At 51.5% G+C, this 26,783-nt stretch overlaps 3 protein-coding genes across 4 annotated transcripts in view; 2 read left to right on the plus strand and 1 right to left on the minus strand.

Annotated features, from left to right (window-relative positions):
• Positions 1–895: 895 nt before the first annotated feature.
• Positions 896–5,092, plus strand: LOC104831430 (glucagon receptor-like). The gene is made up of 13 exons (XM_010566999.1): positions 896–919; positions 1,165–1,261; positions 1,604–1,711; positions 1,997–2,118; positions 2,224–2,330; positions 2,445–2,601; positions 2,934–3,093; positions 3,293–3,353; positions 3,544–3,613; positions 4,072–4,160; positions 4,373–4,511; positions 4,826–4,867; positions 5,015–5,092. Exons 1-13 carry the CDS (start codon positions 896–898, stop codon positions 5,084–5,086), a joined length of 1,248 nt encoding a protein of 415 aa, XP_010565301.1. The 3' UTR covers positions 5,087–5,092.
• Positions 5,093–8,837: 3,745 nt separating this feature from the next.
• Positions 8,838–26,232, minus strand: ANKS3 (ankyrin repeat and sterile alpha motif domain containing 3). Of its 2 annotated transcripts, none has more exons than XM_010567001.1 (18): positions 26,159–26,232; positions 22,629–22,729; positions 22,308–22,491; positions 21,787–21,985; positions 21,444–21,565; positions 20,631–20,712; positions 19,793–19,928; positions 19,319–19,477; positions 18,057–18,182; positions 17,003–17,118; positions 15,935–16,102; positions 15,278–15,402; positions 14,869–15,010; positions 14,094–14,266; positions 12,764–12,849; positions 11,749–11,832; positions 11,141–11,235; positions 8,838–10,899 (listed from the first exon to the last, which is right to left on the minus strand). In XM_010567001.1, exons 3-17 carry the CDS (start codon positions 22,475–22,477, stop codon positions 11,153–11,155), a joined length of 1,971 nt encoding a protein of 656 aa, XP_010565303.1. In that variant the 5' UTR covers positions 22,478–22,491; positions 22,629–22,729; positions 26,159–26,232; the 3' UTR covers positions 8,838–10,899; positions 11,141–11,152. The 2 variants fall into 2 exon arrangements, with proteins under 2 accessions (XP_010565303.1, XP_010565302.1); XM_010567000.1 differs by having other exon boundaries at positions 12,734–12,849.
• A 123-nt stretch (positions 26,233–26,355) lies between these two features.
• The window catches only part of LOC104831432 (chromosome unknown open reading frame, human C16orf71), a 96,924-nt gene continuing 96,496 nt past the window's right edge, over positions 26,356–26,783 (plus strand). The window contains exon 1 of the mRNA XM_010567002.1: positions 26,356–26,426. The gene's annotated coding sequence lies outside the window, so the exon portion shown is untranslated. The remainder of the gene's footprint in view (positions 26,427–26,783) is intronic.

Below are 26,783 nucleotides of genomic sequence, written 5' to 3' on the forward strand. Positions count from 1 at the left end.
GGGAAGGGGGGGTCCCGGGCTGGGGTGGTCAAGCCTGGAGCGATGGGGAGCCCCCGGGGGGGGGCCCGGGCTGCGGCCGTCCGTGCTGGCCGGGGAGCCCCGGTGAGGGGGAGCCGGGCTGTTTCTTCCTCCGGAGCCCCCCCGGCTGGGCTGTGCGGGACGGGGGGCTGCAGAGGTGGTCTCTGCAAGTGGGAACGGGGCCGGGAGGTGATGGGGTGCGGCTGATTTGGGGGGTCCCATCCTGGCTGGCAGGCGGTGGGGCTGGGGGAGGCACGGCAGGGCCCCGGGGGAGCCCCTGGCGAGGTCTCCCTGCCTTCCCCTGGGGTTGTCCCTGCAGCCTTGACCCCTTCCCTGGGCTTGGTGGCAACAGGCCACCCATGGGGTGCCGGCCGCCTGCCGGGGTGAGCAGCGGTGGCACTGGGGCTGTCACATCAGTTACCGGGATGGCTTTTGCTCCCCTCCGACTTCAGCATCACGGCCCCCTCGCTTGCCAGCTGCCCCGGGGGCTGGCAGCCGTGGCGTGGAAGCTGGCAAGGCTCAGCCTAGAGGTGTGATCCAATTATGGCCCGGCTGCTCTGCCTGATCCTCCCCGAGGTTTTGGCTTCAGCGGGGAAGTGACCCAGTGCTGTGGTAGCCCAGGACGTGCCTGCGGCTGGCACTCGTGCCCCGGTTCTCTTCTGCTGCCTCGGGGAGCACATCTTCTCATCCACACCAGCATGGGTGGCTGGCGGAGCCACGCAGTCCTCAGTCCTCCACCTCTCACCCAGGATCCGGGTCCCCAGCTCAGCCCAAGACGCACCCCAGCACTGGGAGCACTGGCCGCAGGCTGGCAGGGGCAGCCATGAGGGACGTGCTCTGGACTGGGTACCGGCAGAGCCTTGTCCATCTTGCCTGGATGTGCCTGTTCTCCTCTGTGCCGGTAAGGGGCAAGCTGGGGCTGGCCCGTGGGGCACCGGGGTTGGCACTACCGGGCTTTGACCCATTGTGAATGGGCTCGGCCCTGGCTTTGTCACATTTTCCTGCCCATCTCGAGGATGCCAGAATGCAGCAGCTTATCGGGGGGGACGGAGGCAGCCGGCTTGGGTAGCCGGCGGGCACCGCGGTGGGGCGGGCAGGCCAGCATGGCAGCTGGCCAGAGGCTCTGACCCAGCTCTGGGCTTGCAGAATGGCGGGGCCAAGGTGCTGGAGAAGACCTTCGAGGAGTGGATGCGGTACCGTGATGAGTGCTTGAGGAGGATGGCGAGCGAGCCCTACCCGGCAGGTACCCAGCTGTGGCCTGGCTTGTGGTCAGATGCAGGCGCACATGGAGCCGGGTGATGGCTGGGGCTGGGGCTGGGTTTTATCCCTCCTCCAGCATCCTCTAATGCCAGTCACCTATGGAGGGATGAGCCAGGGGACTGATGAGGGTCTCCACATCTCAGATGGGATGCCCAGGGCCAGAATGCCCCGGGGGCCAAGGCTGGTGTGGGGCACCAGGGCCCCATTCAGGGTGATGCTGGCTCTCTCAGAGGTGCTGGCAGCGGGCTGAGATGGCAGGGCTGGATGTGGCCGTGCCACCAGCATCTGACCATCGGCTTTTCCCCCCTCTCGCTGCCATTGAAAGGACTCTTCTGCAACCGGACATTTGACATGTATGCCTGCTGGCCCGACGGGAGCCCCGGCACCGCCGTCAATGTCTCCTGCCCCTTCTATCTGCCCTGGTTTGAGAAAGGTGATGATGATGCTCCGCCGCCCTGGAGCTGGAAGCCACGGCTGAGCCATGCTGCGGGGGGAGAGGCTTTTGGGGTTTCCCCTCCTGCCCACTACTGGGGGGAGAGGGACCCATGAGCAGACCTGGGAATAAGGGGACATGTGGGGCGTGGAGCAGAGCCAGCTTGTGCCCCACTCACGCCTGCCCTGGAAGAAGGTCTTTGGGCTGAGCAGAGTCTGACCCATCATGCCAGGAGAGGGGTTTGGGGAAGCTCTAGGGGAACGTGCTGGTGCTTCATGTCCGCAGTGAAACACGGGCTGGTGAGCCGCAGGTGCGGCGCTGATGGGCAGTGGGTGACGGTGAACGGCAGCCAGCCCTGGCGGGACTACTCGCAGTGTGAGGAGGAGATGGAGTCCACCGCCGAGGAGGTGGGATGCCCTGGCCCGCCCGCTGGGCAGGGACAGGCAGGGGCACTCCGGCTGCACAGGTGGGTGCTGCTCGCCCGGGCTCACCGGCGTGGTGCTCACCTGCAGGAGGGTGCCCACCAGCTGATGGTGAGCTTCAAGGTGCTCTACACCGTGGGGTACTCGCTGTCGCTCCTGACCCTCGTCTCTGCCCTGCTCGTCCTCACTGTCTTCAGGTAAAAGAGCTGGGGGGACATCATCCTGCCCCTTGTCCTTCACAACCAGTGATGGCCAAGCCGAGGGGTGCCCCTGCCACCTGCCTGCCCTCCTGACACCCTCGCTCTCAGCAGGAAGCTCCGCTGTACCAGGAATTACATCCACGCCAACCTCTTTGCCTCCTTCGGGCTGCGGGCGACCTCGGTGATGGTGAAGGACGCGCTGCTGGAGAAGCACTGGGGCATGGAGGTGGTGCAGGTGGCCGACTGGGAGGCTCTGCTGAGCCACGAGGCAAGTGCTGCCCCATGGGGGGGCTCCCGCTTGATGCTGGGCTGGAATCGGGGTGGGGACCCTTGCCCTGGGTGTGCAGCCAGGTGCCGGTGCCCGTGCAGCCCCAGGCACCCGGTGGGTGAGCTCTTGGGGTGCCTGTGTACCTGGTGGGCAAGTTCTTGGGGTGTCTACACAGCCGGTGGGCAAGCTTTTGGGGTACCTGTGCTGCCCATGCACCTGACGAATGAGGTCTCAGGGTGCCTATGCTGCCTGTGCACCCTCTGGGCAAGCTCTCGGGGTACCCGTGCCCCCCTGGGCACGCTGCCGGCCCGACGGCAGGTCTCCTCTCACAGGCGGCACTGGGATGCCGGGCAGCGCAGGTGCTGATGCAGTACTGCATCCTGGCCAACCACTACTGGTTCCTGGTGGAAGCCGTCTACCTCTACAAGCTGCTGATTGGGGCTGTCTTCTCTGAGAAGAATTACTACAGGCTCTACCTCTACCTGGGATGGGGTAGGGGCCACCCGGGCGTGCGGTGGGGCTGGGGATAGTACCCGGTGTTGGCGAGCTCCATGGCCCAAACTGGCCCTGGGAGGGTGCGGGGTGGGGGCTCTGCTGACCCTGGGCATCCCCACGGTGTCCCTCGCCCTGGGGCAGGTTTCTCAGCTCAGGCGGGTGCTTGGTTTTACAGGGTTTGCTGTGTGACTTGCAGGGACCCCCGTGGTGTTCGTGGTGCCCTGGATGGCCGCCAAGTACCTGAAGGAGAATGTGGAGTGAGTGGGAAGGGATGGGGGGTCCCACTGGGATTCTCAGCCCCAGGCTGGGGTTTGGGCTCGTCTGGGGAGTGGGATGGAGACTGCTGTGGGTCCCTGACCCACCTCGCTGGGGCTGGCACGCTCTTGGTCTCACCCTGCACCCCCTGGCACGACGTGATGGTGCTGCTCTCTGTGTCTCCCTGGGCAGGTGCTGGGCGCTGAATGAGAACATGGCTTACTGGTGGATTATCCGCATCCCCATCCTCCTCGCCTCCCTGGTAGGGGGGCACCCACCAGCCCCATGCCTTTTCAGAGAACACCAGCTCAGCTCCTGTTCCCGGTCCTGGGCGGGGAGGGCAGCAACCCCCAGGGCAGCTCCCAGCACAGCCCAGGAGGGAGCGGTTGGCCTCCAAGGCATCATGCTAAATGCACATGGGTTTTGGTTTGGTTTTTTTTTTTTTTGCACCAGTTTGCTAACCCCCAGGCTCTGGGGGTCTGTGCTGAGTGTCAGAGAAGGGGGCTGGGGGTAGCCTCTGCTGCTTCCTAGCTGGGATTTTGGGATGGCAGGAGGGGAGGAAGGGCAGTTCTGGGGACCCAGTGCTGACGGGCTGCAGCAGTCTTGGCAGTACAAGGTGTCATCTCCTGCAGCCCCCGAGGGTACGTATTGTGGCCAGGGTGGGCTGTGAGGGGCGCGGGTGCTGGGCTATGTGTGCCCCTGTGCTGTCTCTCCCCCCAGATCAACCTGCTGATCTTCATGCGGATTCTCAAGGTGATCCTGGCCAAACTCCGTGCTAACCAGAAGGGTTATGCGGATTACAAGCTGCGGTGAGCCGGGAGGGAGAGGCTGGCCAGTCCTGGGTCCTCCCTGGTCCTGCTCCTGGGGCCATGCCACCTCCATGTCCACCTCCACCCTGCTCCTCTATCATGCACGTCATTAACCGACCACCCTGCGATTAATGAAGAGCTCGTCCCTGCCTGTACCTCTGCCACAGCCCTTTAGTACTCACTGCTGGAGGGGTCCCCTTATGCTCTTTCAGGCTGGCCAAAGCCACGCTCACCCTCATCCCCCTCTTCGGGATCCACGAGGTCGTCTTCATCTTCGCCACTGACGAGCAAACCACAGGCATCCTGCGTTACATCAAGGTGTTCTTCACCCTCTTCCTCAACTCCTTCCAGGTAAGGTGGGAGCGTGCCATGTCCTTGCTCTGCCCTGGGCACACCATGGAGCAAGAATTAGGGAGTCCCCCTTCCAGCTCACTCTCCCCGTGGTTCCCCAGCCTGTAGCTGGACTCGGGGAGGGGGACACCGGCTCTCCCACCCTCAGCCCTGTTGTTGAGCACATGACGGTGCCTCCTGTGCTCTCCAAGGCAGTGGCAGCAGGGGGAACCTCGGCCCCAGAAGTGCCTAGAAATGACCTGGGGAGACTAAGCCCACCCCAGCCCTGGGAGAGGGGGTGGCGGTGGGGTCTCACTCCCCTGCTCTCCATCCAGGGCTTCCTGGTGGCCGTGCTGTACTGCTTCGCCAATAAGGAGGTACGTACCCACTGCAGCTTCTCCTGCCCGGCACTGGGGCTCAGCCCTGCCTCGGCTGGTGGCTTTGCCATCCCACCGCTCGCCCGCTCGGTCTGCGGGGAAGGCACGGCCAGGGAAAAGCCCTTCTGCTCTCCACTGCCATGGCAGGTGAAGTCAGAGATGAAGAAGAAGTGGCAGCTCTGGAAGCTCGACCACCCGGCGCTCTGCTGCACCCGGTGATGCGGCAACTGACCCCGTAGAGCCAGAGCAGAGGGGCTGCTGGCCATGACGGGCATGGGGACCTGGCTGGAGGGCAGGGGGCCGTGGGGAAGCCGTGCTGCAGCTTTGGGCTGGGACCAGCGTCTCAGCTGTGCCACACCTGAGAGCACTGGAGCTCCTGGAGGGGACATCCCCCCCCGGTGCTGTCCAAAGGGGAGGCAGACACACTTGGCTCTTACCAGACATCGCTGCCCCTTCAGAAGAGCCTCACCTCGCTTGGGCTTGGTGAGCTGCACGGGGAGATGCACCTGCTGCTTTCTACTGCTGCCTGTACACCATCAGCTACCTCTGTCCACCAGACATGCTCGTGGAAAACCCCCTTCCTGTCCACACCAACTTGGACACCCATAGAAGGGGAGCACGGTGGCTGGAGAAGAAGCCTGGCCATCAGCAGAAGGCAAGCAGCGGGGAACGGGAGATGCTGCTGAGGCCGGCACTGCTGCACCGATCTGCTGCCCCAGTGCCCAGATGAACAGACACCTCCTGCTGCACCCTGGGCCATGCCAGCACTGCTCTGATCCAGGGCATCACCTTCCTACTCTCCTTGCCCTGAGCAAGGACCATCTCACCAACACCCTGCGAGCTCCAAGACATCCATCCCAGAGTCACCCTGCAACAAAGCTCTTCATAGCAAGGTGCTGCCTCTGCATCAAACATGACATCAGCACCTGCCTCCCTCCTCGCTGCTCTCCAGCTGCACAAAACGCCAGGTTTCCTTCTCTCCGAGCCCCTCCTGCAGCAGATCCCTCCAGAGTCCACTTTGCAGCGAGCAGAGCCAAGGCAGCAGGCATGCACATAGTTTCCCGCGGCACTTGAGCACTTTGACTGTTGTATTTACCCTGCGCATTAAGGGCAGCACTGCTTCTCCTTTGGTGGCAGGGGAAAATCACAACAGAGAGTTAAGGACTTGAGAGCATCATCTCGCTGGGAGCTGAGCCCGACCTTCCACATCCCAGGCTCAGCATCCAGCCCAGCCACCTCTCCTGTTGCAGCAGGTAGAGCTGTGAAGCCCCAGGCAGGAACCACATTCCGCTCAGGAACAGTTTTGCTGGCAAAAGGCTGGGCATTTCTGAGCCCAGCTGTGCAACAGCTGGGGTTCAAAATGTTTGTTTTCCAGTAGGGTGCCAACGCATCAGCTGCCTACACTTGTCAAGCAGCCTGGTGAACCCTAGGAAGCCCAGGAGTATCTACATCTCTCTGCTGTCACGAGTGAAGCATCCTGTGCAGTTTGAGCAGTGCTGTTCACATCTGGTTTATGGCTCCCTCCCTGGGAGTGGCCCTGGTGCTCTCCAGTAAGAGCTGGGAGCAGCAGCAGATGCCACCACTGCCCCGGCCCCCTTGCTTTTACCTTCCATAGCAGGACAGACATGCTGCTGAGTCAGTCGTTCCTACTGTGCAATGCTTTACCTTGGGGGGGAGGGGGGGGGAAGCTACTCCAGCCGGAGGGAGAAAGCAGCTCTCACTCTCCACTACATGCAATTGGACACAGGTACTTCTCCACCTCCAGCCCCCTTCACCTACACCTGCCTCTTACAGATGCAGTGTCTCAAGGAGGGTTGCCTTGAGCACAGAAAGAGGCTGTGCCAGGCTCAGCTGCAGCTGGGTTCAAGGCTAGAGTCAAGCAGGCGTTTTCCTGGATCAATGTAACCCATGAGACCATTTTGCACATTACATCTCTTTTCAGGTGTAAATAAACATTTATTTTTCAGCAAGCAGAGCATGCTGCTTCTGTCTGCTCTGAGGGAGGGAAACAGCTCTCAGGCTGCATATACAAGGGCACCAATTTGCACTTGAGCACACACGCTCCGTTACAGGGGTATTAAACAGGTACCCAGAGCCCCTGGCTTGACATAGCACTGTGTTCCCTGCCCTAGGATTATAGAGAGGAAAGTAGCAAAATAAAACACTGAAGATGATGGTGATAAATAATAGAAACGGCAACCCAAATCACACGCCCGCTCTGGTACCAGCAGAGCTGTCACACACAGACCAAGGGAGCAGGTAGCTTGTCCTGGACAGTTCAATTGCAGTCTGGATTCTCCTTTGCTCTTTGCTGGGTGCTGCAAGCTCCAGCAGCCTAACACTGGTGTGTGCGCTTGGGGCACTGCTACAGGAGCTGATGCCAAAGCTGCAAGAGGCCACACTGCCTTGGGAGGAGAAAGGTGACCCTCTTCTCGAGATCCAGGTTAGTCTCCCTGATAAGCACTGGCCCCCATGCTTCGAGGTACTCTCTGAAATGCTGCTGTATGCAAGAGGGGACTGAGACAAGACAAGTAACAGTTCTAAACATCAAGGACCTTGAATCATAGCATGACAGGGGAGCCGTTTCCAGTTCTCCTGGCAGTTTCAGAATTGCGTATGGAGGCAGAAAGCCCTGGCCGTACACTGGCCCATTGTCAGGCTGTTGTAGGACACAAGAGGACTGACAGATGGCAGGGATCTGAGAGTGACTCTGCTCCATTCCCACCAGTCCAAAGCCCAAGTCAGCTTAATTTGTGTTGAAATACACACGAAGAGCTTTAGTTTTGACCAGAAAGATTTTTATGTTGCCCTAGTTAAAACTTTTGTGATAGCTGCTCACTGGCATCCTCTCACCTGCCTGTCTCCAGTGACAGATCAGAGGCTGGCTGAAGGTTTAGAAGAGCACAGTCACAGCAACAGCTCCCACCAGCCTCAGACCAGAGCTGGGCACATCAGTACTTCATCCCAAGAAGAAAATACCAGCACGCAACTCAACAAGGCCTAAACTCATTTCTGAATTAGTGCAGAGACAACTTTTGTCATGCAGCCGGGATCTTTTGGGGGGCTAGGAAGGAAAGAGCTGAGCCCTCAGAGGAGCACATACTTTGTTACCTGTGTATGCTCTTCCTCCACAGCTCTGGCTCTGCCTGAACACATTAATTCCCACATCACCTACCCACCTAAGTGCTGCAGGGATGTCACCTCCGACAGGAGCCAGGCAGGGCTGGGAAGCCACAGATAAGGCAGTCCCAGACCCCTCAGCACATGACCACCTGGGAGAGGAAGCTGGAAGGCACTGTATGTATTATGGATTGTCCTGAAATAAATCAGTGAGGTTATTAATGATTCTACAACCCCAACTCCCTCCAGAGAAACCCACACACCAGAAACAGGTTTTCAGTTTTTATTATTTTATCCAAGTCAGCAAATACTATTTTATTCAGACAGCTTGCCTTAGGGTAGCACCAGACTCCCTGCTGCCTGCACAGCCACCCTTTCAGCAATGAATGCTGTTTAAAGTCCTCCACTTAAGGGATTGCCTCCCAAGGGAAACACTATTCTATAAAATCCTCTCCCTGCTGTCCCCCTTGGGCTACTCTAGCACTCCTTTAAGCCTTTGCATCTGGGCTCCTGCAGCACCTTTTCTGTGGGGCTCTCCTTTTCCTTCAATACATACACTGCTGCATCTCACCTCCCCCTTCTCCCAGGCCCCCAAGCATTACAATCTATTCTATGTACCATCTTACCCCCCAAAAAACCCCTTTCTTCCACCCTATGACCTAGCAAAGCCAGCCCCAAGTCTGTGTAGTCTCTCCTTCCAGCCACCCATTTTCCTACACAGCCTACCCAGCTCTAAAAGCATTACTGAGCCAGGGCTTCCCTTGCTCTCCAGCTGCTCCTAGGCCCCTTCACTTGGGTTTTGGTTGGCTGTGGTTTGGTGGGTTTTTGGGGTTTTTTGTTGTTGTTTTTTGTTTTGTTTGGTTTGGGTTTTTTTCCTTCCATGAAAACTTTCCCCCTTTCCCTACAGGCATCTTGCCTTAAATTCAAGTCTGGGCTTCCAAGGGACACAGCACTGACAACCCTGTACTAGTGCAGCCAGAGACATCACCAAAGGCTAGGGAGAGGGCAGTGCAAACTGCCTTGGCACCCCCCACCGTTCCTCCAGTAACAGGGAATGAAGGACAGAGCCCAAAATATTCTTCCCAGAACAGCCTCAAGACTCCGAGAAGCTTTCAGGGATGCTGCTTTGGGAGAATTAGCTCCACCTCAAACTAATTCTTCAGGGTGAAATCTCCTGCAGCTTTGTCGCACTGCCTGCTGCACAGCTAGCACCGGACACCCACGTGCATATACCCATGTAATTTGCTAAAGATGAAAAAACAGCGTGCCATGTTAAGTTTAAGAGTTAAACATGAGTAGAAAGCAGCCCCGCACAGCTGAGCACACTGCCAAGCACATACAAGCTGCCAGCAGGACAGGTTCACATCAGCATGGGCCATACCTACCTCAGTGCCCCACAACTGTCCCCAGGAAGCACAGATACACCAGTAGAACAGTCAAACTAGATGTCATCTTTACCAAGTGCAGACTAGCCTTCAAGTCTGCCTATATGGTCTTAGGCTGCTGATCAGAAGGCGTGACTAGCTCAAAGGATGGAGCCAGAATGGATTTTTGTATTTTGGCATCTGTGATCAAGGTCCAAAAATCAGCAGGAACACACAGTTTCTTCCTCATCCCAAAGATACTTTTCCAGACTTATCAAGGCCATCTCTCACAGACTTCAGGTTTTGTTAATTGTTGGTTTCCCTGTCCTCCACAAGACTCAGCAACACACAGGAACAGAGAGGCACTAGAAACCATTTTACATCAACGTAACTGCCACCAGAGCCCTTGTGGCTGCTCACCCAGCTCCAAGAGATGGAACAGTCTCCTGGAAAGGCAGTCTCTTCCTGCACCACTTGTCTGCCCTTTGAAAACACCCATACCAGCAACATGAGAATGCCTTGGCAGAACTGTTCCTAAACACTCAAGCCTGGAAATCAAAGGCAGGCAGCGGTTGAGGACCAAAGCTTTGCACCCCAGCTACATCTGGGATGTGATTTCTTTTGCCCATCTCCCATGTGGGACAGATCTATCCCTCTGTTCTTGTTCTGCCTGCCTTGGCACTCTGCTGCTTGCCAGAGGCACAGAAGAATGAACAGTCTCAAGCTCTTTGTTCTCTCTCATGTCCTTCCAGGAGAACATCTGCTTTGTAACCACTGTCAGTGTTGGGATCTTGGCACTGACAAACCAGACTGACAGTCTCTGCCATAAAGCATTTGCCACAAAAATGAGTTCTTGGGGACTAAATCACATGATCACAAACAACCCCTGAGGAGGGCAAGAATCTGAAGCAAACCAGGGTGGGCTGGCTGGAGGAAAGGTTTTGAAGCACAGACCTGGGATGGCAGTAGAGCAGACATTCCAGCTAGAGATTAGGGCTGCATGAGATTTGCTGCAGCTTAATAAGCCAAACATTACAAACTCTACTTACTTTACCCATCCACAACAAACCTGCCTTCCTTACTGCCTCAGATACATTTTCTGTGCCGATCCACGTGGCATAGGAGAAGCCAGGGTAAGTGTCAGAGGCCTTGGGGAGGATAGGATGCACAAAAGGATAATTAATTGATAGCTGTGGGTAACTGTCAACTTTCTAACACCACACAGCCCTGAATGACAAGGGCTGCAGGAAGCTTAAGACAGATAAAACTTCTGGGCTCAGTGCTTCTCCTCTTAACCTAATGTTTTGGTATGAACAACAATGATCCTGGGAATCCAGACAACAGTCAGGCCCAAAGAGCTGCTGGGTTGTCTTCTGCTGCCCCTTGTTCTTCCAGGCATGTTCTCTGATGGCTGAGACCTTCTTCCACACATCCACCAGCTGCTGCAGCACCCTCAGCAGAGCTGCAGTGCTGCCAGCACAACCCTCGCGCTCATTCTCTCAGGCACACTCAGCTTCCGGGTGGAACGGTCACCCGACGTCAGTATTCCTGCAGCCACCAGGAAAAAAAGAGGACAGTCACCCTTTCAGTGGGACAGAGAGACAAGGGGATTAAGGATTTTCCAAAGAGAAAACCAACCAGAGGGCACATAAGGATTAGAGTACAGCCTCAGTGTGCAGGCTATGAGCGAGCACTGGGGACATGCAGCAGATGGCTGTTACTTGCTGCAAGGAATGATGCCCCCCCTCAATGCCACAGCCCTCTGTGGCTGTCATTAGTTCCCACTCACCCTCCTGCTTTGTTACGGCTCTAGCCAGCTCTGCCCGCTCTGGCCTGGGGCTTGGAGCCTTTGGAGGTTTTGAGTCACAGTCTGCAGAGCTTTTCCTGAGGACAAACCAAAAGGAAAAAATCAGTCTTAGCAATAGGCCAGCAAGCAGTAAAGAACAGGCTGCAGTCTGCATTCAGCCACTGTTATGCTGCCTTCATGCTGCCTTCTACCCTGCAGCTTCCAGTGCCCTGAAAACAGGAGCATCTCTGCTCTCTGACTGCCTGTTGCTGGGACAAGTTCCTGTCGCCAAGAGAACAGGACACAGGCGTTGGGAACCACTTCACAACCAGCTCTGACCACTAAGCAGGAGAGATGCAGGGGGCCACATACCCCCTTCTCTCAGCCTGGACCTGTCAGCAGAGGATGGGGCTGAGCCCAAGATCTGCAATGAGAATAAGTGCAAGAAAATGCCAGCACCAACTTCAGAGCCTGGGGAATCCCCTGAATGAGAGAGGATTGTTAGGTCCCTCCAAACTACCACTACCAAATCATCAAAAACCTGCCCAACCATGCCTCCCCCTCCAGCGCAACAGTCACTTCATATGTCCAGAGTCCTCCCCCCACCTTACCCATTTCTCCCACACACTCTTCTAGGACAGCTGACAGCTCAGGCAAGCTCAGAGACTTCAAGGAAGGCGGCCATCCTTCCAGTACTGCAAGAAAGAGGAACCACACTTTTAATCAATCTGTACACTCTCTGTGACAGAGGGGAGACAAGGGTCTGATGCTGCTGTGAAGCATCTGCACCCAAAGCGGCTCTAGTTCAGGGTTCTGAGTCAATGGGAGGAGAGCTGGAACTGCCTGTGACAAACTGAGGGTTTTTTTTTTATGGCAATTCTACCACTTAAGAATGTTTTACTTGTTAATATATGGCTGGGTCATACATTAAATGAATCTCAGAGATTAAGTGTAGTGGACAGAAATCAACAGGATCTCCATTTGTCTCACTTTTAAAACACAAGCAGCAAAGAGTACATATCTGGAAGCATGTCACAGGCAGCAGGATCACTTGCTAACTCCTCGTGACAAGGAGCCGGTGGACCAAGCCTGCCCAGCCACGTACATCAGTTTGCCCCACAGACCAAACAGCACAATCCCCCAGACTGGGTCAGGGAACGAAGCTCGGCTTCCGATTCAGTCCTTGCTCTAGTGCACGGTGTGGTAACACACTCAAGGTACCCACAGACTGCAGCGTAGGAAGGGGAAGCCACAGGCCGAATGAAGCAGGGCTGCCACTCTGGGTGCCTGCACTACAGCTTTGCATTTTTAGCCACCAACACCTGCCAGACCCCAAAACTTCCCACTTGCTAGGAATCAAAAGTTGCTGAGAAACTCTGCTGCAGTTGAAGTCCAAACGCCCCATGTGCTTTAAATGCTTTCCCAGAGCAAGAATTTTTACACTAAATTTAACAGTTTGGCTGCTCCTCCATTTCCAAATCACTTCTACCTGTGTCCTTTCAGCAATGAAAGACAAACATGTGGCTTGCTCTGAGGCCTCCTGCTGTTTACCCACCCCTTGCACCCATTTCTGTAGTTCGATAAGCTCTTCCTCACCTGGACGCTCACCAGGCCGCCTGCTCTCACCAGTTCCCAGCTGCACCTTTGTGTCCAGCACTCTGCCGACTGCCTGCTCTTGGGTTAGCCGGGAGGACAGCTCTGCTTGACAGGATCTGCCAAACAAGACAAAATCCATCAGAAATGCACAGGGACACTTCTTGGAACAACATGCCAGTCTGTGCACTCCTACATCCTGCAAGTACCTGCTTGGGGTGCCGAGGGACCGCATCTAACGCCCTGGGTTACAAACTGCTCCTTGTTCCTTCCCAGGAAGAGGAAGACGTGCCCCAGACAAAGCTCAGGGCGCTCTCCACTGTGCCCCATCTCCACAGCAATCTCTGCCCCTGTCCACAGAGGAGCTGCGGGGGGAGAAGAGAAGGAGGGGGCGGGGTGAGCAGGAGAAAGCCCAAGCCAGGGGCTACGCCTGGTTTATATGAGAATCAAGCCTGATCCAAGGTTTCTAATGGGCAAATGAAGCTACCTCAGGACAGGCATCAGGTTAAAGCAAAAGAGGTACATGAAGTTCTCTGGCTATCATCATCATACCATCAATTCAAACAGTGTCATGGCAGGGCCCTTCTACCAGGCAGCCTCAGCTCCTCCGTTGGGGGGAAAAGACAAGTGCTTTGCCCCTTGCAGCTGGCAATATTGCTCTGCTGTCCTTCTGGAAGCCAATCCCAGTTCACCCTGGCTTGGTAGGGAGCAGACCCCATTCCCTGTTGGGCTAGGATCTATAAGCAGTAGGATTAATGCCACCTTCAAGGACGTGTCTGTTCTACCAGTGGACAGAACAGGGCCCATGACAGAAGTCCAAGTGGGGCAGGGAGAAAAGCACCACAAAGGCAACAAAAGGCAGGGGAAGACAGAACTCAAAGACAGTGATGTGAATGAACTGGGCAGGTTTTTCTGCTAGGTGTCAGAGTTACAAGAAAAGTATTCTTCACTAGCCGGGGCAAGATATTGCAAGTCCTTTGATGATACAGTTTGGAAGTTAGAAATTCTTTCCTGCCTTCACCCGATCACCAAGTTATACCCTGGTCACTGGGTCTCATACAAGCACAAACAAAGGACTTAGCCTTTTGGTTCCTTCTAGTTGAAACAGGAGTACCCAGCATCTCTGAGAAGTCAGGCTATTTATAGCTCCTGCATCTGATTAAGGCTTCACATCTGCTCATATGGCTGTGGCTTTCCACTAGAGAAAAGTCAGGCAGGATCAAAAATGGGTTCAGATGCCTGGAGAGCTCTCCTGCCTTACCTTAAGCATCACCTGTAAGACAGTCAATATGACTTCTGATCTCTGTACAGCCCAAATCCTGTTTCCCAGTAGCCTTAGTGCCAGCTCCTGAGAATGACTTACTTGATCTGATCCAGCAGGACTCCAGCATCCTTGGTGATGGCCTGAGCCTCTTTGAGCTGGCACTGTATGGCATTCCAGGTCTCATCCCGCTCCATCAAACAGCTCTCAGCCACTGCACGCAGCTTCTGCTCCTGGCACACCTGGCCCTTCATCACCTCCACCTCTTCACACCTCTACAGCAGAGCAGATCAGAGGATTAGGCTGGGAGTACTGTACATCACTCATATGTGCCTGCTCTGACACATCCCTGGAGTCCCTGCTATTTTAATGGCTTAGGCAGCCAGAGAGTTCCTGCAAAATTGCACCCAACCCAGTGGGAAAGGAAGCTGGATAAGGCTTGCACGCTGAATAGTGTCTCTCCACACCAAAACCAGCCCCACAGTTACAATTCCCCCTTCCTCTCCATTTGTAAAAATACTCAGTAGGCCCAATTTCCCAAATCAAGAGAAGGCTGTTCGCTAATAGCTGCAAAACTTCACCATAAAAATGATACTACTGAAAAAGAGTAGTTATTCAATTCCTCCCACTCACCCTTTTAGTTCTCAGGTGGATGTGAAACCCTGACATAAAGACTTCACAAGCACGGAGCACAGAAGATGAGGAGCAGATAAGCTGCACTTACGGTGTTTCCTGATCTACCTGACACCAAGTGTCTCCACTGGAAGATATGTCTTTTCCTTTACCCCAGGCCATTAGAGATACAACCTAAAAATATGCTACCAATCACTTATTGTAGTGTGATAAGGCATTGAGCAGCTCATAGCAGACTTCTTACCTTGTGCAGCTGAATGGCCAATTCCTGCATCTCAGCCTCCAGCCGATCCGCGTAGGCCAGCTCCAGGGCATCACTGGGCGGCCGAGCATTGCTATGCCATCGGGCAATGGCAGAGGTCATCTTCCTCTTGGGTCCAAACAGACTAGTGGGAGAATGGCAAACTGTCAGGGACCAAACACAGCACCACCTGCCCCTAGGCCCAATAGGGTGCCAAGAGGACCTCTGCAGTCTCCTGGTTCCTCCAAGGCACCTCCAAAAACAGGAGCCTGTTACAGCCAAGAACCAGGGGATATCAAAATTGTGAGGGAGACAGCCACAACAGAAAAGCACTGACTAGCTTAACTTTCCTGACCAGGCTGTGTGCATGGTTTGTGAGGGGAAAGATAAGAACTACATTACAAACACTCACGTGATGCCTATTTCCTTCAGATCACTCTCTGTGAGGGTCAGGAAGATCCGGAGGTCAACATCTTGCTCCTCAAACACTTGCAGATACTTCAAGCACCCAATTTGCTCAAGGAATGTTGCCAGGTCCTGCAGCCCATCCAGAACAAACTTATTTATACCCTCACAAACAAAAGCATTACTATTCCTCTTAATCATAAACAACTGCTTCCTCATGTTGCTGTTATGCCTTCCTGGGTTCTAGCAGCAACAATGACTTCTCCTGGTTAACTGCCCTTCTCCATAGTCACATAATACAACAGGACTGGCCTGTCTGCTACAGCCATTGCCTCTTGTAACAAATGCAGAGAAGGACACACCAACATCTGCCCTAGTCCTCGCTACAGCCATGTCTGGTAGCACACCCACAGGCCTGAAGGGTCTAGAACACCCCTCCAAGCAACAGCAACACCTACGCAAACAGTTCTTTGTACAAGAAATTGCTGCTTCACAAGCATTTAAGTTTGGGCAGAGGTTTGGAATCAAAGGTGTTTTGGTGACAACTTCCCTTTTATCTGAGAAGGCCAAGAAAGCAGCTTAGGCAACCTTGGAAAAACCTCCCACGCTTGGTAGAGTGACACAGTCTGCATTACTTCAGAGGTAACTTTCTGTGCATAGTTACCTGGGGCCCTGTATAGGCAGGAGGCTCAGGAAGGATTAGATGCTGACTAGAGCCCCCAGCTTTCCCTGGGCAGTGGGTCCACTGGCTATCACTGTTGCTGTAGCGGTTCTTGATCTTAAAGCTCTTGGCTTGTTTCCGACTAGGGGGACTGTTTGCATGGTCAGAATCCTAAAAAAGAAAGAAAAAAGCCACAAAATGGAAAGGCCAAGGATGATCATGCAAAGATATAGAGATCACTACAGCTAACAAACGCAGAATCCTGCAAGTCCCAAGCTCTAAATCCAGGCAGTGGTCCACAAACACAGGCAACAAAGACTAACAAAGCCTTTATTAGGAGGGGCTGAGTCATCACTCCCAAGATGGCAGCTTGGTACCATGGAATCATATCAGGCTCTTGCAATCCTAGCTGAGGAAGCAACATGCCAGAGCAAGCCAGCCAAAGCAAAGGGCAATGCTGAATCTTCCCTGAACCAATACAATGCACTGAGATTCTACCTGTGGGAAGCTCCTCAAGATACAGAGGACTTTTGCTCATGTTCAGCTATATCACCCTTCTGTACATCAGCCCCAGAGCTATGTCCTGAACCATGAGAGCTGTGACTTGAACCATAGAGTATGGAGAACCATGGAACCATGGAGAGAACCAACCTCTTGCCCTCTCTGTACTTCAGAAACACCAATACAGCACTGCTGTGCTTCTCTAAATCTTACTATACTGCCTGCTACCTTGCCAAGCTCAAGGACTGACCCAGCTCTAGCAAGTCACATCCTTTATTGATGACCACCTAGCTAGAAGTCTGTAAAGAGTTCAGAAGCTGAAGAGAACTTAAAAATTACTGACTAGCCATCAACAACCTGCTCTAGAGTGAGTGTGCTCTGAGAGATGACTACTAGCCAGAGATCAAACAAGCCAATCCATAGTCTTCAAGTACGGAAACTGGTTTTCTTGTTTCCTCCTCACCCAGCTGGGTACTACAGCCTCTTGTGGAGGTAGAGTCATAGCAAGCTGTGGAAGGGTGACAGCACTGGCTAAGCTGAAGGCACAGAAAGGAAAATCGAAAAACCCACCTCATTGCTTTCCAAGGAGCCTTCACTGCTGACTCCCAGGGCTTTGGTCAGGCATTCACTGCTGCTGCTGCTGCTCCTGACGGTTGCCAAGTTGTTGGTGAAAAAAATGTTATCCTCTGAAAAGGAATAGGAAATAAGAAGTTTGAGGTTCAACTTCCTTACACTCAATGCTGTTGTTGCTACACAATTACCAGCAAAACCTGCTGGAGTTGTAAAGGAAGGAGAAATCCAGAGCAAGGCTTCATATGCAGCACTCATGACACAAGACGATTCTGAGACAGAAATATCACATGTCTGATCCCAGGCACTAATCTTTCTCCAAGTCTGTTTAGTACCACAGAGAACAGGAAGGCTAAGTGTGCATGTTTCTGTGAGGCTCTTGGTTATGGGGTGGAAAAGTGGATTATTACTACCAAGCCTGCACTCCCATTAGTACAGGAAAGGCCTTCCCTTGACCCCAGAGCCAATGCACAGACACATTATCCTTTATTAATTTAGGAACTGCCCACAGATCTTTCCTTTGTGCTGCTTCACAGAATGGTGAGGTTGGAAGGCACCTCTGGAGGTCATCTTGTGCAAACACCTGCTCAAGCACGATCACCTACAGCAGGTTGCCCAGGTCCACGTTTAGGAGCATCTCCAAGGATGGAGACTCCACAACCTCTCTTGAGACCCTGCTCCAGTGTGCAGTCACCCTCACAGTAAAAAAAAAAAAAAAAAAAAAAAAAAAAAAAAAGGCATTTCCTTATGTTCAGAGGGAGCCTCCTGTCTTTCAGTTTGTGCCTGTTGCCTCTTGTCCTGTCACTGGACACCAATGAAAACAGCCTTGCTCCATCTTCTTTACACCCTCCCTTCAGATTATTTGTACAAATTGATGAGATCCCTGCTAAGTTTTCTCTTCTGTTGGCTAAACCATCCCAGCACTCTCAGCCTTTCCTTACAAGATACTCCAATCCTCAACACCTTAGTGGGAAAGGAACATGCAAGCCAAGGGGTTGGTCTCACATCCAGGTGTGCACTGCAAGCCAGACTGTTTTCTGAGGCAGTGACTTACCCCTGCTGCTGCTGCTCTCCACATCCTGCTCATTAATTGGAGAGGTAACATCCCGATTCCGGATATTGTCTGCTTCACAGCTACCATCATCATTGAAGGTAACGTAGCCCTGAGGAGGGACCTGCTCTGTGTGCAAGAGGAAAGGAGAACAAACAAAGATTAGGATGCAAGTTACCAGGGAGGATCCAGCAGGAAAAACAACCACTCAGGGATTTGAAAATAATCAAAAGAAGAGACTATCTTCTCAACTAGCAGGTTTCAGTCTAAAAAGCACAGAGGGAAAACTGAGAAGCATACGCCTACAGTCTCCCTCACAAACCCACATCAGCTGTACTTGATTTAGATGGTGGCATTGAAAAAAAGCCAGAGGAAACTGCCTTATGGCAGAGGTGCACCTTAAATAGCAGCTTTCAGCACTTCCTCTCCTCTTCATACCACAATTGCAAAGGGGAAAAACATCTGCTTAAGAGAGCAAGTGCCAGCCATGTCCCAGCCCCAGCCAAGCACACCCTGTAAAACCAACCCCTCTGCATCTGTGTTAAAACACTAGTAGCATCCCACTAGGATTTAAGAGGCTGACAGTATCATTTTGATACAGCCACTACCCATGGGATAATATGTATCTGTATTATGAGGATGAACCAAACTTTGAACATGCTTTTAAGTCCATATTCTTGGCTATTCTAGACAACCTGAGAAAAATCTATGGCTATGACACACACACAAGAAAACAAAACTCATACCACTGCATCCAGGGGTTGATGTCTGAACTGGGATCATCTTTCTCTTGGCCTATTGCAAAGGTTTTGTAATCTCATTTTTAGTAGCATTTCAAGCATCAGGGAAGACAAAACTGACAGGTCTAGGAGCAGCAAGGTCACTTCCACGATCAATGATTTCTTGGCCTGTATGACCACTTCCTCTGTCATCGGCTTGAGAAGGGTTCTCGAACTTTTGAGCCTACCTCAAAAAGGGAAGCTGGACTGTTCTCAAGAGTCAGGGGAACAGTAATTGAGGTAAGAGCAGTGTTTGTTCCATAGAAATGTTCCACTCATCAATATCCAGCCCTGACAAAAGAGTTCAAGGGGTTTTCTTTTTAAACCAGAGATTGGATAGCCTTGTTATGATGGTGTTCGCTATCTTTGTTTCTGTACAAACCACACGTGAATCCCAAATGAAGAGAAAAAATTGTTGGTACAAAAATAGCTGCAAAGCATTTGAGACCTCAAAGGACTCTCAGTTAGGCTTCTAACTATTCTCACCATAGCGAGACTGCTTCTTTCCCCCGATTCCAACTGCTGTTATCTTAGCCAAAGCTTGGGGTCCATCATGGATGCTAGGACCCTTGGTCCTACGAACAGGTCTCTGTCTCTGGGGAGCAGAACATGATTCATCTGAGGAACTCAGCTCTTCATATTTTCCTGTAGTTCAAATGCAGATTGTTAGCAGCACAGTAATTCATTTACCTACTTTATTTGCTACTGGTCCTATAAATGCAGTAGAAATAAAACCCAGAAACATTAAAAGAGGGAGGGTGAAACAGTTTAACTAGGTCAGAAAAGGGCCAGCAGACAAAAAAAATGTTGGATCCATGCCTCTTCCACCCTCAGAAATGCTGGAATTTCCAGGACAGACCAGCTAGTACTACCCCATACACACAGTAACATACTTTCAAAATAAACACCTCTCTTCAGGTTATATCTTAAAATGAACAAGCTAAAACATCTCTCTATTACCTGGACCCCTGCAGAAGACCTTGGGCACTGGGGCTGCATGCAAATCTATCAGCCCCACAATCTTTGTGTGTCCATACTTCATGGCCAGTGTCCGTGCTGTGGCTCCAGTGTTATCTCTGACATCTGCCTTCACTCCCTATAGAAAAAACACGTTTAAAACATACATAACAGCGGACACTATACACAAAAATTCAAAGAAGCCAAAGAATTGTCTTAGTTCCTCCATCACAAATACAGGCTCATGTTTGATAGACAGTTCAAGCTCCACTAATACCTTGCTGCCTTTCTAGTTACCCAGTCTCCCCAGTCCCTGAATGCTGAGTAGCCCAGGTATATGGCTCTTGTGCATTGCCACAGGGAACTAGTTTGTTTCATCTGAAAAATGGTTTGCATTGCTGCCTCCTTCTGGAAGTACGCTGGACCAGTTAAATGGGATATTAAAAACAAATTGTTTAACATTGAGGCATGCACGCTCATAAGTTTTTTGGAGGCAGAAGATGCCCACTAGCCCGAGCATGCAAACCTGTAAACACAAGAGAGATTACTGCTTTAGCCGTTTTCTAATTCAGTCATTATTCAGTTAAATCTGGGCAGTTAGACCTCACTCCTATTCACGCAATGCCAGTGTAAAATCAGAGTACTAGCTTTCAGAAAGCACATACTTTGAGAACAGTCCTGGAAGTCTGGGACTTCAGAGGTGACTGTCACCAAGGATCAAACATAACATTGTAAAAAGTCTTGTGTCAAACTTGTGGTTCTTCCTCTGAGGGCTGAAACCACAGATTTTCAGCTTTACAGAGAACTGACTTACATGATTGTGATTCTTACAATCACTTACATGATTGAGAAGGTACTGAACAATTATCTCATGGCCAGAAGCAGCTGCTTCCATCAGAGGTGTATATCCATACACAGGCTCCCTAGAGAGAGAATAAATGCACACATGGACTAGGATAATCAAAGCTGAAATATGCTGCAGTCCTTGCCATACCCTAGTAGGGTATCTTCAGCCTCTACCCTCAGCTGATCACAAACTCTACCATGTATCAGCTGTTCTACTGCACCCTGGTCTATCTCAGTAAAACTCCCAGTGGAGATTCAGTAAGTGTTACTCTATTTGGCTACACAGCAACAGATTACTCTTCCAGCTCCAGATCTGCCTTTCACTGGCAAAATCAGTTTTGCAGGAGCTAACAAAGCAGGAACCTCTTGTTGACCTCATGCAATTCAATACACATAAATGTACAGGCAATTCCCAAGACACAGGAGTGCACTGCACACTTTAAAAAAACCCAAACTGAACTCCAAGTACAGAGAAAATTCAATAGAAAGACTTGTAAAGTGCACTTGAGTTCAGAAGGTGTTGCACCTGTTTGCTTTCAGAGTTTAGCCCATAATTAAACAAGCAGTAAATCTAATTTCTCTTGATCTTAGTTAAACAAACAGTGACAACATGGGCAGACTTCACTGTTCAGTTTGCAGGTCACCTTCCTTATATTAGCTAATAGAGTGTGCCATACTTCCTAAGGTACAGGAGGAAAGACAAAAGCAGGCATCTTCTCTGTGTTCAAGTGTGCTCGCATGCCAACTTCTGCTTTCACATCTGAAATGAGATATCTTTTGAGAAATGAAATGACAAATTCCTCCTTACTTGCAGTTGGCATTTGCCCCATTGTCCAGTAAGAACTTGACCATCTGCTGATGTCCGGCACTAGTGCAGTGAAATAACGCAGTCCAGCCATGAATATCCTTCATCTCCAGCTCTGCACCTTGCTTCAAGAGAACAGAGAATGTTCTTTACTGCACCCTCTCTGCTGGGTCTCTTAGCCACTGCCCCTCTGTGCCGTTATACCAAGAGAGTTTAAATCCCTGTCAGGAAGCTGAACTCGCAACAAAACACAAATTGCACACTTTGGTTGCAACTGGTGGAGAATCCTACCCTGTGCATTTAAACCATGTAGTGTGGCTTTACCTATTTATTATGGGATACACACCTGTAGAAGAAAGTAAGCAACACTTTCATTTCCACAGCTGGAGGCCAGCATGAGCGGCGTCTGCCCTTCTGGTGTTGGGATGTTCACATTCACTCCCGCTTCCAGCAGCAGGTGCACAATGGTGTCATGGCCAATGTAGGAGGCATACATCAGTGGAGTCCAGCCACCACAATTCCTCTTATTTAAATCCAGATCTCCACTAAATAACAGAAAAGAATTCAGCTGAACTACTGTTCTGGAGCTGTAGATCACAGTAGGCTCCTGCAGCCTCTTGCTGTCATCACTGTATTGACAGAAAGCTGAAAAAAATTCTAGCACTGAAACCTGCATGGGAATTTCTACCAGCTCAAGATAAAAATTATCAGCAGACTCACCCCTTGAAACTTTGTGCCTAAGAACCCTCTGGAGTTCCAGCAATGTGCCCCTGTTGCAATGTTAGACCAACCTGTACAGCAGCCAGTGAAAAACCATAACTGGCAGCAAGTAACCGTAGACCTGTGCCCCTCCCAGCCCCTCCTTACCGCTGAATACACTCCTGCACCACTTCATACTGGCCAACGGAGGAGGCTGTATGCAAGTCCAGGGGAACGTCCAGCTCTTCCCGACAGATCATCTGACCAACCCCATGCCACATGGAAAGACTGCGGCTCAGCAGCTCCGACTCGCTGGCTTCATCACTCAGCTCTGACATCCTGCCCTGAGTAACTAAAACAAAGCAGAACTTTTAGCTGCTTATCTCCATTTTCTATAGAACATGGCATCACCTGTTGCACTATAGCTCCAAGGTGCCATGGGCTTGGAAGGCGAGATCATCTCAGAGGTATAGTGCTTCAAATTCCTACCTGTACTTTGATCACCTCCTTAGCCTGAAGCAGTAAGACTTGCTGAGGAGTTTTTGCTGGCAGTTCTTTCTTGCTGCAGTGGACTCCGGGACTTGAATACACTAGAAAAATTAAAGCCAATAATGCTATAAAGCCATCTTTCAAATCTCATTTTAAGAGTTCAGAAGCACTAGCTTTATTTCCCCCCCTTCTAATCAAAATATGCCTAAGGCAGCTTCGGATACCCTTGTCAAGAGAAGACTAAATGCCTATTTAAGTGCTGATGGCATGCTCAGTGTAATACAAAAGGATGTAATGCTTGGTCTGCATATTTTATAATTCAGACTGAGAATTAAGAATTCATGTGTCAGACATTCCTGATCTTTCTCCATCTGTCTTATATTACAGGACAGCTCTGCTTAAATTAAGACATGGTCATTAATGACAACTGTCCACTGCTCTCAAAAGTAGTTAATATCACCTGAATGGGGTGCACACTTCATTATGTCATCAGGTTGTAAGTAGATTGTTTCTACCATTTATTGTTTCAGCACTTCAGAAGCAGCCCAGTCCTGTCTCTGTGAATCTTGGAAATTACTGAAACACTTCAAGCAGCAGTGCACCTGCCCATTCATTATCTGAGCATGTCCACCGTCCTGCAGACAGTAACTTAATTACAAAGCTAGTACAGTTTCATGACTGTCTGAAAGGTTTATTTCCCAACCCTAGCCTTAACAAGCAATTGCATATTAATCATTTTAACCACTCACAGGAGAGTGTTCTTGTTTGGCACTTCATAAAAAGCTGTTCAACACAGCTGCATCTATCATCTGAGGTCTTCAGCTGCAGTTTCAGGCTACATCCAAGTCAATCCAACAGGAAGCACTTTCCCCTCCCTATAGTCTCATTGCCCACCACGCAGCACTTCTGGGGTTTGCCTGGTCCCACTATATAGTAAGTTGGGCAGCAAAGACAACATAAAGTATCCTTTTCCTTTTCCTGATAATTTCTAGCCAGTTTAATTCCTCAGACCAATTCATTCTGGGGTCATGCAAATGCCAAATTTGGCATTGGTGAAGCATAAAAGAACAGGAACACGCTTTTCAGCAGCAGTTGCTCTTTTGACTGCCTCAGCTGTAACATTTCAAAACCATACTTCTAAAGAATTGGGAGTCTTTGTCTTGCAAGCACCTTTTCTTATAATATAAGCAAAACACCTTTAATTCCCACCTCTTTACTCCCCAGCTGGATCCTTTCTCCCACACCTTGCTTTTTTCCACACCTTCTTCCGTTTAAGACTACAAAAGCACCATCCATTCTACCTAATCAGCAGGTGCTGCTAATAAATGTTTCCTTTCTTAAGATATCTGCAAAAGCACCTATTGTAACTAATAGCTGCAATTTGTATTACACTGGCAACTCAACGGCCTCAGGCAAGAATATGCAGGGCAGAACACAAAGGAAAGACCTGACCCCTTCACAATCAAAATACAAGGAGATATAAGTGGATTTAAGTGGATCATAAGGGGGAAAAGTAGGAGTGTTTCTCACTACAACAGATTAAAGCTGCCCCTGGAAGGCAAAAAGGCATGTTCACAGCTAGTTAAAGGAGGTAAAATCTAGGACAGTTTGGGGAAGCACATTCAGATGAAAGTGAAGCTCACTGTTTTCTCTCTGCAGACCTCTTTGTTAATTGGATATGTTAACTACAAAAATCACGCATTTGGTCTTTATCAGGATCAGCCCCACATCAGGTACTAGTTACCAACATAACTTTGACAAGCTGATCCACAGTCAACAGGGCAATATTGACATGACAGAAAGGTTATGCCTGACTCCAGAATATTCAAGACTCTCATTCTCCTTCCTACCACTTGCACTGTGCTCTAACTGCCTATGTCTTTGCTTTTTTTTTTTAAATGAGATTTCACCCAGCCTGAACTGGAGCATGATGTCAGCTGTGCAAGCACCTGAGCAAATACAGAGGACAGCTGAACAGAATTCAGAGGAGAACAATAAAAGTGACCAGAGCCTTAAGAACTGAAATGAAAAGACTGGGTGAAATGAAATCAAGGTTGTCTGGTCTAAACAGGAGATGCCTGGAGGTATCATGTGATAACAGCCTTCAAATACATAAATGGCTGCTGCAGAGAAGATGACAGAAATAATCTGTTCCTTGTGGTCATGGTGAATATAACAGGACATAACAGGCTTAAGTTGTAGCATGGAAGATTTTGGTTAAAGACCACAAAAATCCTTGTAAAAGTAAAAACAAGAGCACTGTGATGGATTACCAGCAGAGATTCAGTTGCTAAGAATAAACTAGACAAAGACCTCCTGAACATTTATAGGCTGTTCTCTTGCTCTGGGGCAGAGCAATTAAGTTAACATTTGTTAGAGACCTTCCTCAGCCCCGTGAGGCTGTTATTAATGTTATATTTACTACATCAACACCTAGCTATTTATCAGAATCAGAATGCTATAGTGCTGAGACTCAGAGCAGGTAGCAAACACCACACTGTCCTGGATTCAGAGAGTTTGCTGTCTGAGCAGATGAGAATACCAGAAGGCAGAAAAAAAGAAATTTACCATTAAAAACTTAATATGAAAACTGCAGCAAAAAGTGCCTTAGTATACCTTTTTGGAGGATATGCCTAAGGAACAAGTGACAGTAGATGAAAGAATGGCAGAAGAGCCATACTAAAATAAATGGGAGGCAATCTGAGAAGCAACCGAGGCAACCAGTTCCAAACACAGAACAAATCCAACACTGCTTGTTAATCACACTCATCAGCTGTAGGAACCACATCAGTTTTCACAGGATAGTGGTGCATGAGAAAAAGTATTCCTGCAGCACGAGCTCCAGCTGAAGACCCACAACACCTAGGTTCAATCCTAGGTGTGCCTGTTGAAAAAGATGCCAAGCTCTTCATCTGTATCACAAGCCTAGCACTCTCAGGCATGTTAAAGCACATAATACACTCCAAGAAAGACAAGAGAAGAAGCACAAAAACACTTCAACAGCCACATTAGGGAGCACATTTCTCAGCACAGAGTCTATGCCTGACAAGGCACAGCACTCCAAGGCAGCTGGACACCACAGCCCCCGGGGCTCGATGCCGGGCAGGCTCCAGTCTCACAACGATGCGCTTGAAGAGGAGCAAGCCCGCTTGTAGCTGTCAAACTGGTAACTACGTGGCCGTTCCCAGAAGTCTCGCAGCAAAAGGGTTTTCAGGCACGTTATCCCTACACCTCACCGGGCCACAGTTCTCCCGAGGCCCTCCTAGGAACAAGGTCTCGACCCAGCGGCGGGGTAGGCCGGGGCACCCCAGCGGCGCGGGTTCCGCGCCGCTGGGGTGCCCCGGCCTACCCCGCCGCGGGGCCGGTAGACCTCAGCTAGAGGACTGGAACCCCTCCGACCACGGGTCTCCCGAGACCGGCGACCGCCTGGGGAACGGCCCCATAAGCAGCTACTCCCGAGCCAGCCCTCTCCACAGTCACCGGAGAACAACCACCGACACAACCCGCCACAAGCCCCGCCGCCCACTCACCTGCACGCCCGGTGAGCTCCGCTACCGGAAATCGCCCCGCCCGCGCAAGGAATGCTGGGAAACCTCCGCCCGGCCCAGCCTCTAGACTACAAAGACCAAGAGCCTCCGCGGTGGAAAGGAAGGCTCCGCCCCTTGAGGCGCTGGGCCAATATAAGGTGCCTCTGTGAGGAGGCGGAGCGAAGGCCAGCCAATGGGATTCGGGCTCCGCGGGAGGGCGAGCGGGCGGTTCTAGCAGGTGGGGCGGAGCCGAGCCGAGCCGGTGGCTGAGGTACGGGGAGGGGGAGCGGGAAAATAAAGCATACCAGACGTGATGCGGGCGGAGCGACCGTCGCGGAGGTTTCAGAGCTGCGTTGTTGCTGTCTGGCCCCTCCTGTTTTTTCTTCATCTTATAAGTCACGTCGGTTCGCTTTACCCTGCTGCCAGGATCCCAGGCCGGGGGCTGAGGCGGGAGTGGGGGGTTCGGAGGCGCCCGGGTGGGTGCTGTGTGTGAGGGGGAGCGGCGGTGCAGGGGGAGAAGGAGGAGGAGGAGGCGGAGGAGGAAGAAGGGGCCCGAGGCGGGGAGCGGCGCCGGGAGGAGGCGGGGGGGGGCGGGAAAGGCGGACAAGCGCGGGGCGGCGTGCCCAGG

Source organism: Haliaeetus leucocephalus, unplaced genomic scaffold (genome assembly GCF_000737465.1).
Source record: "Haliaeetus leucocephalus isolate CR32 unplaced genomic scaffold, Haliaeetus_leucocephalus-4.0 Scaffold224, whole genome shotgun sequence".
NCBI lineage: Eukaryota > Metazoa > Chordata > Aves > Accipitriformes > Accipitridae > Haliaeetus > Haliaeetus leucocephalus.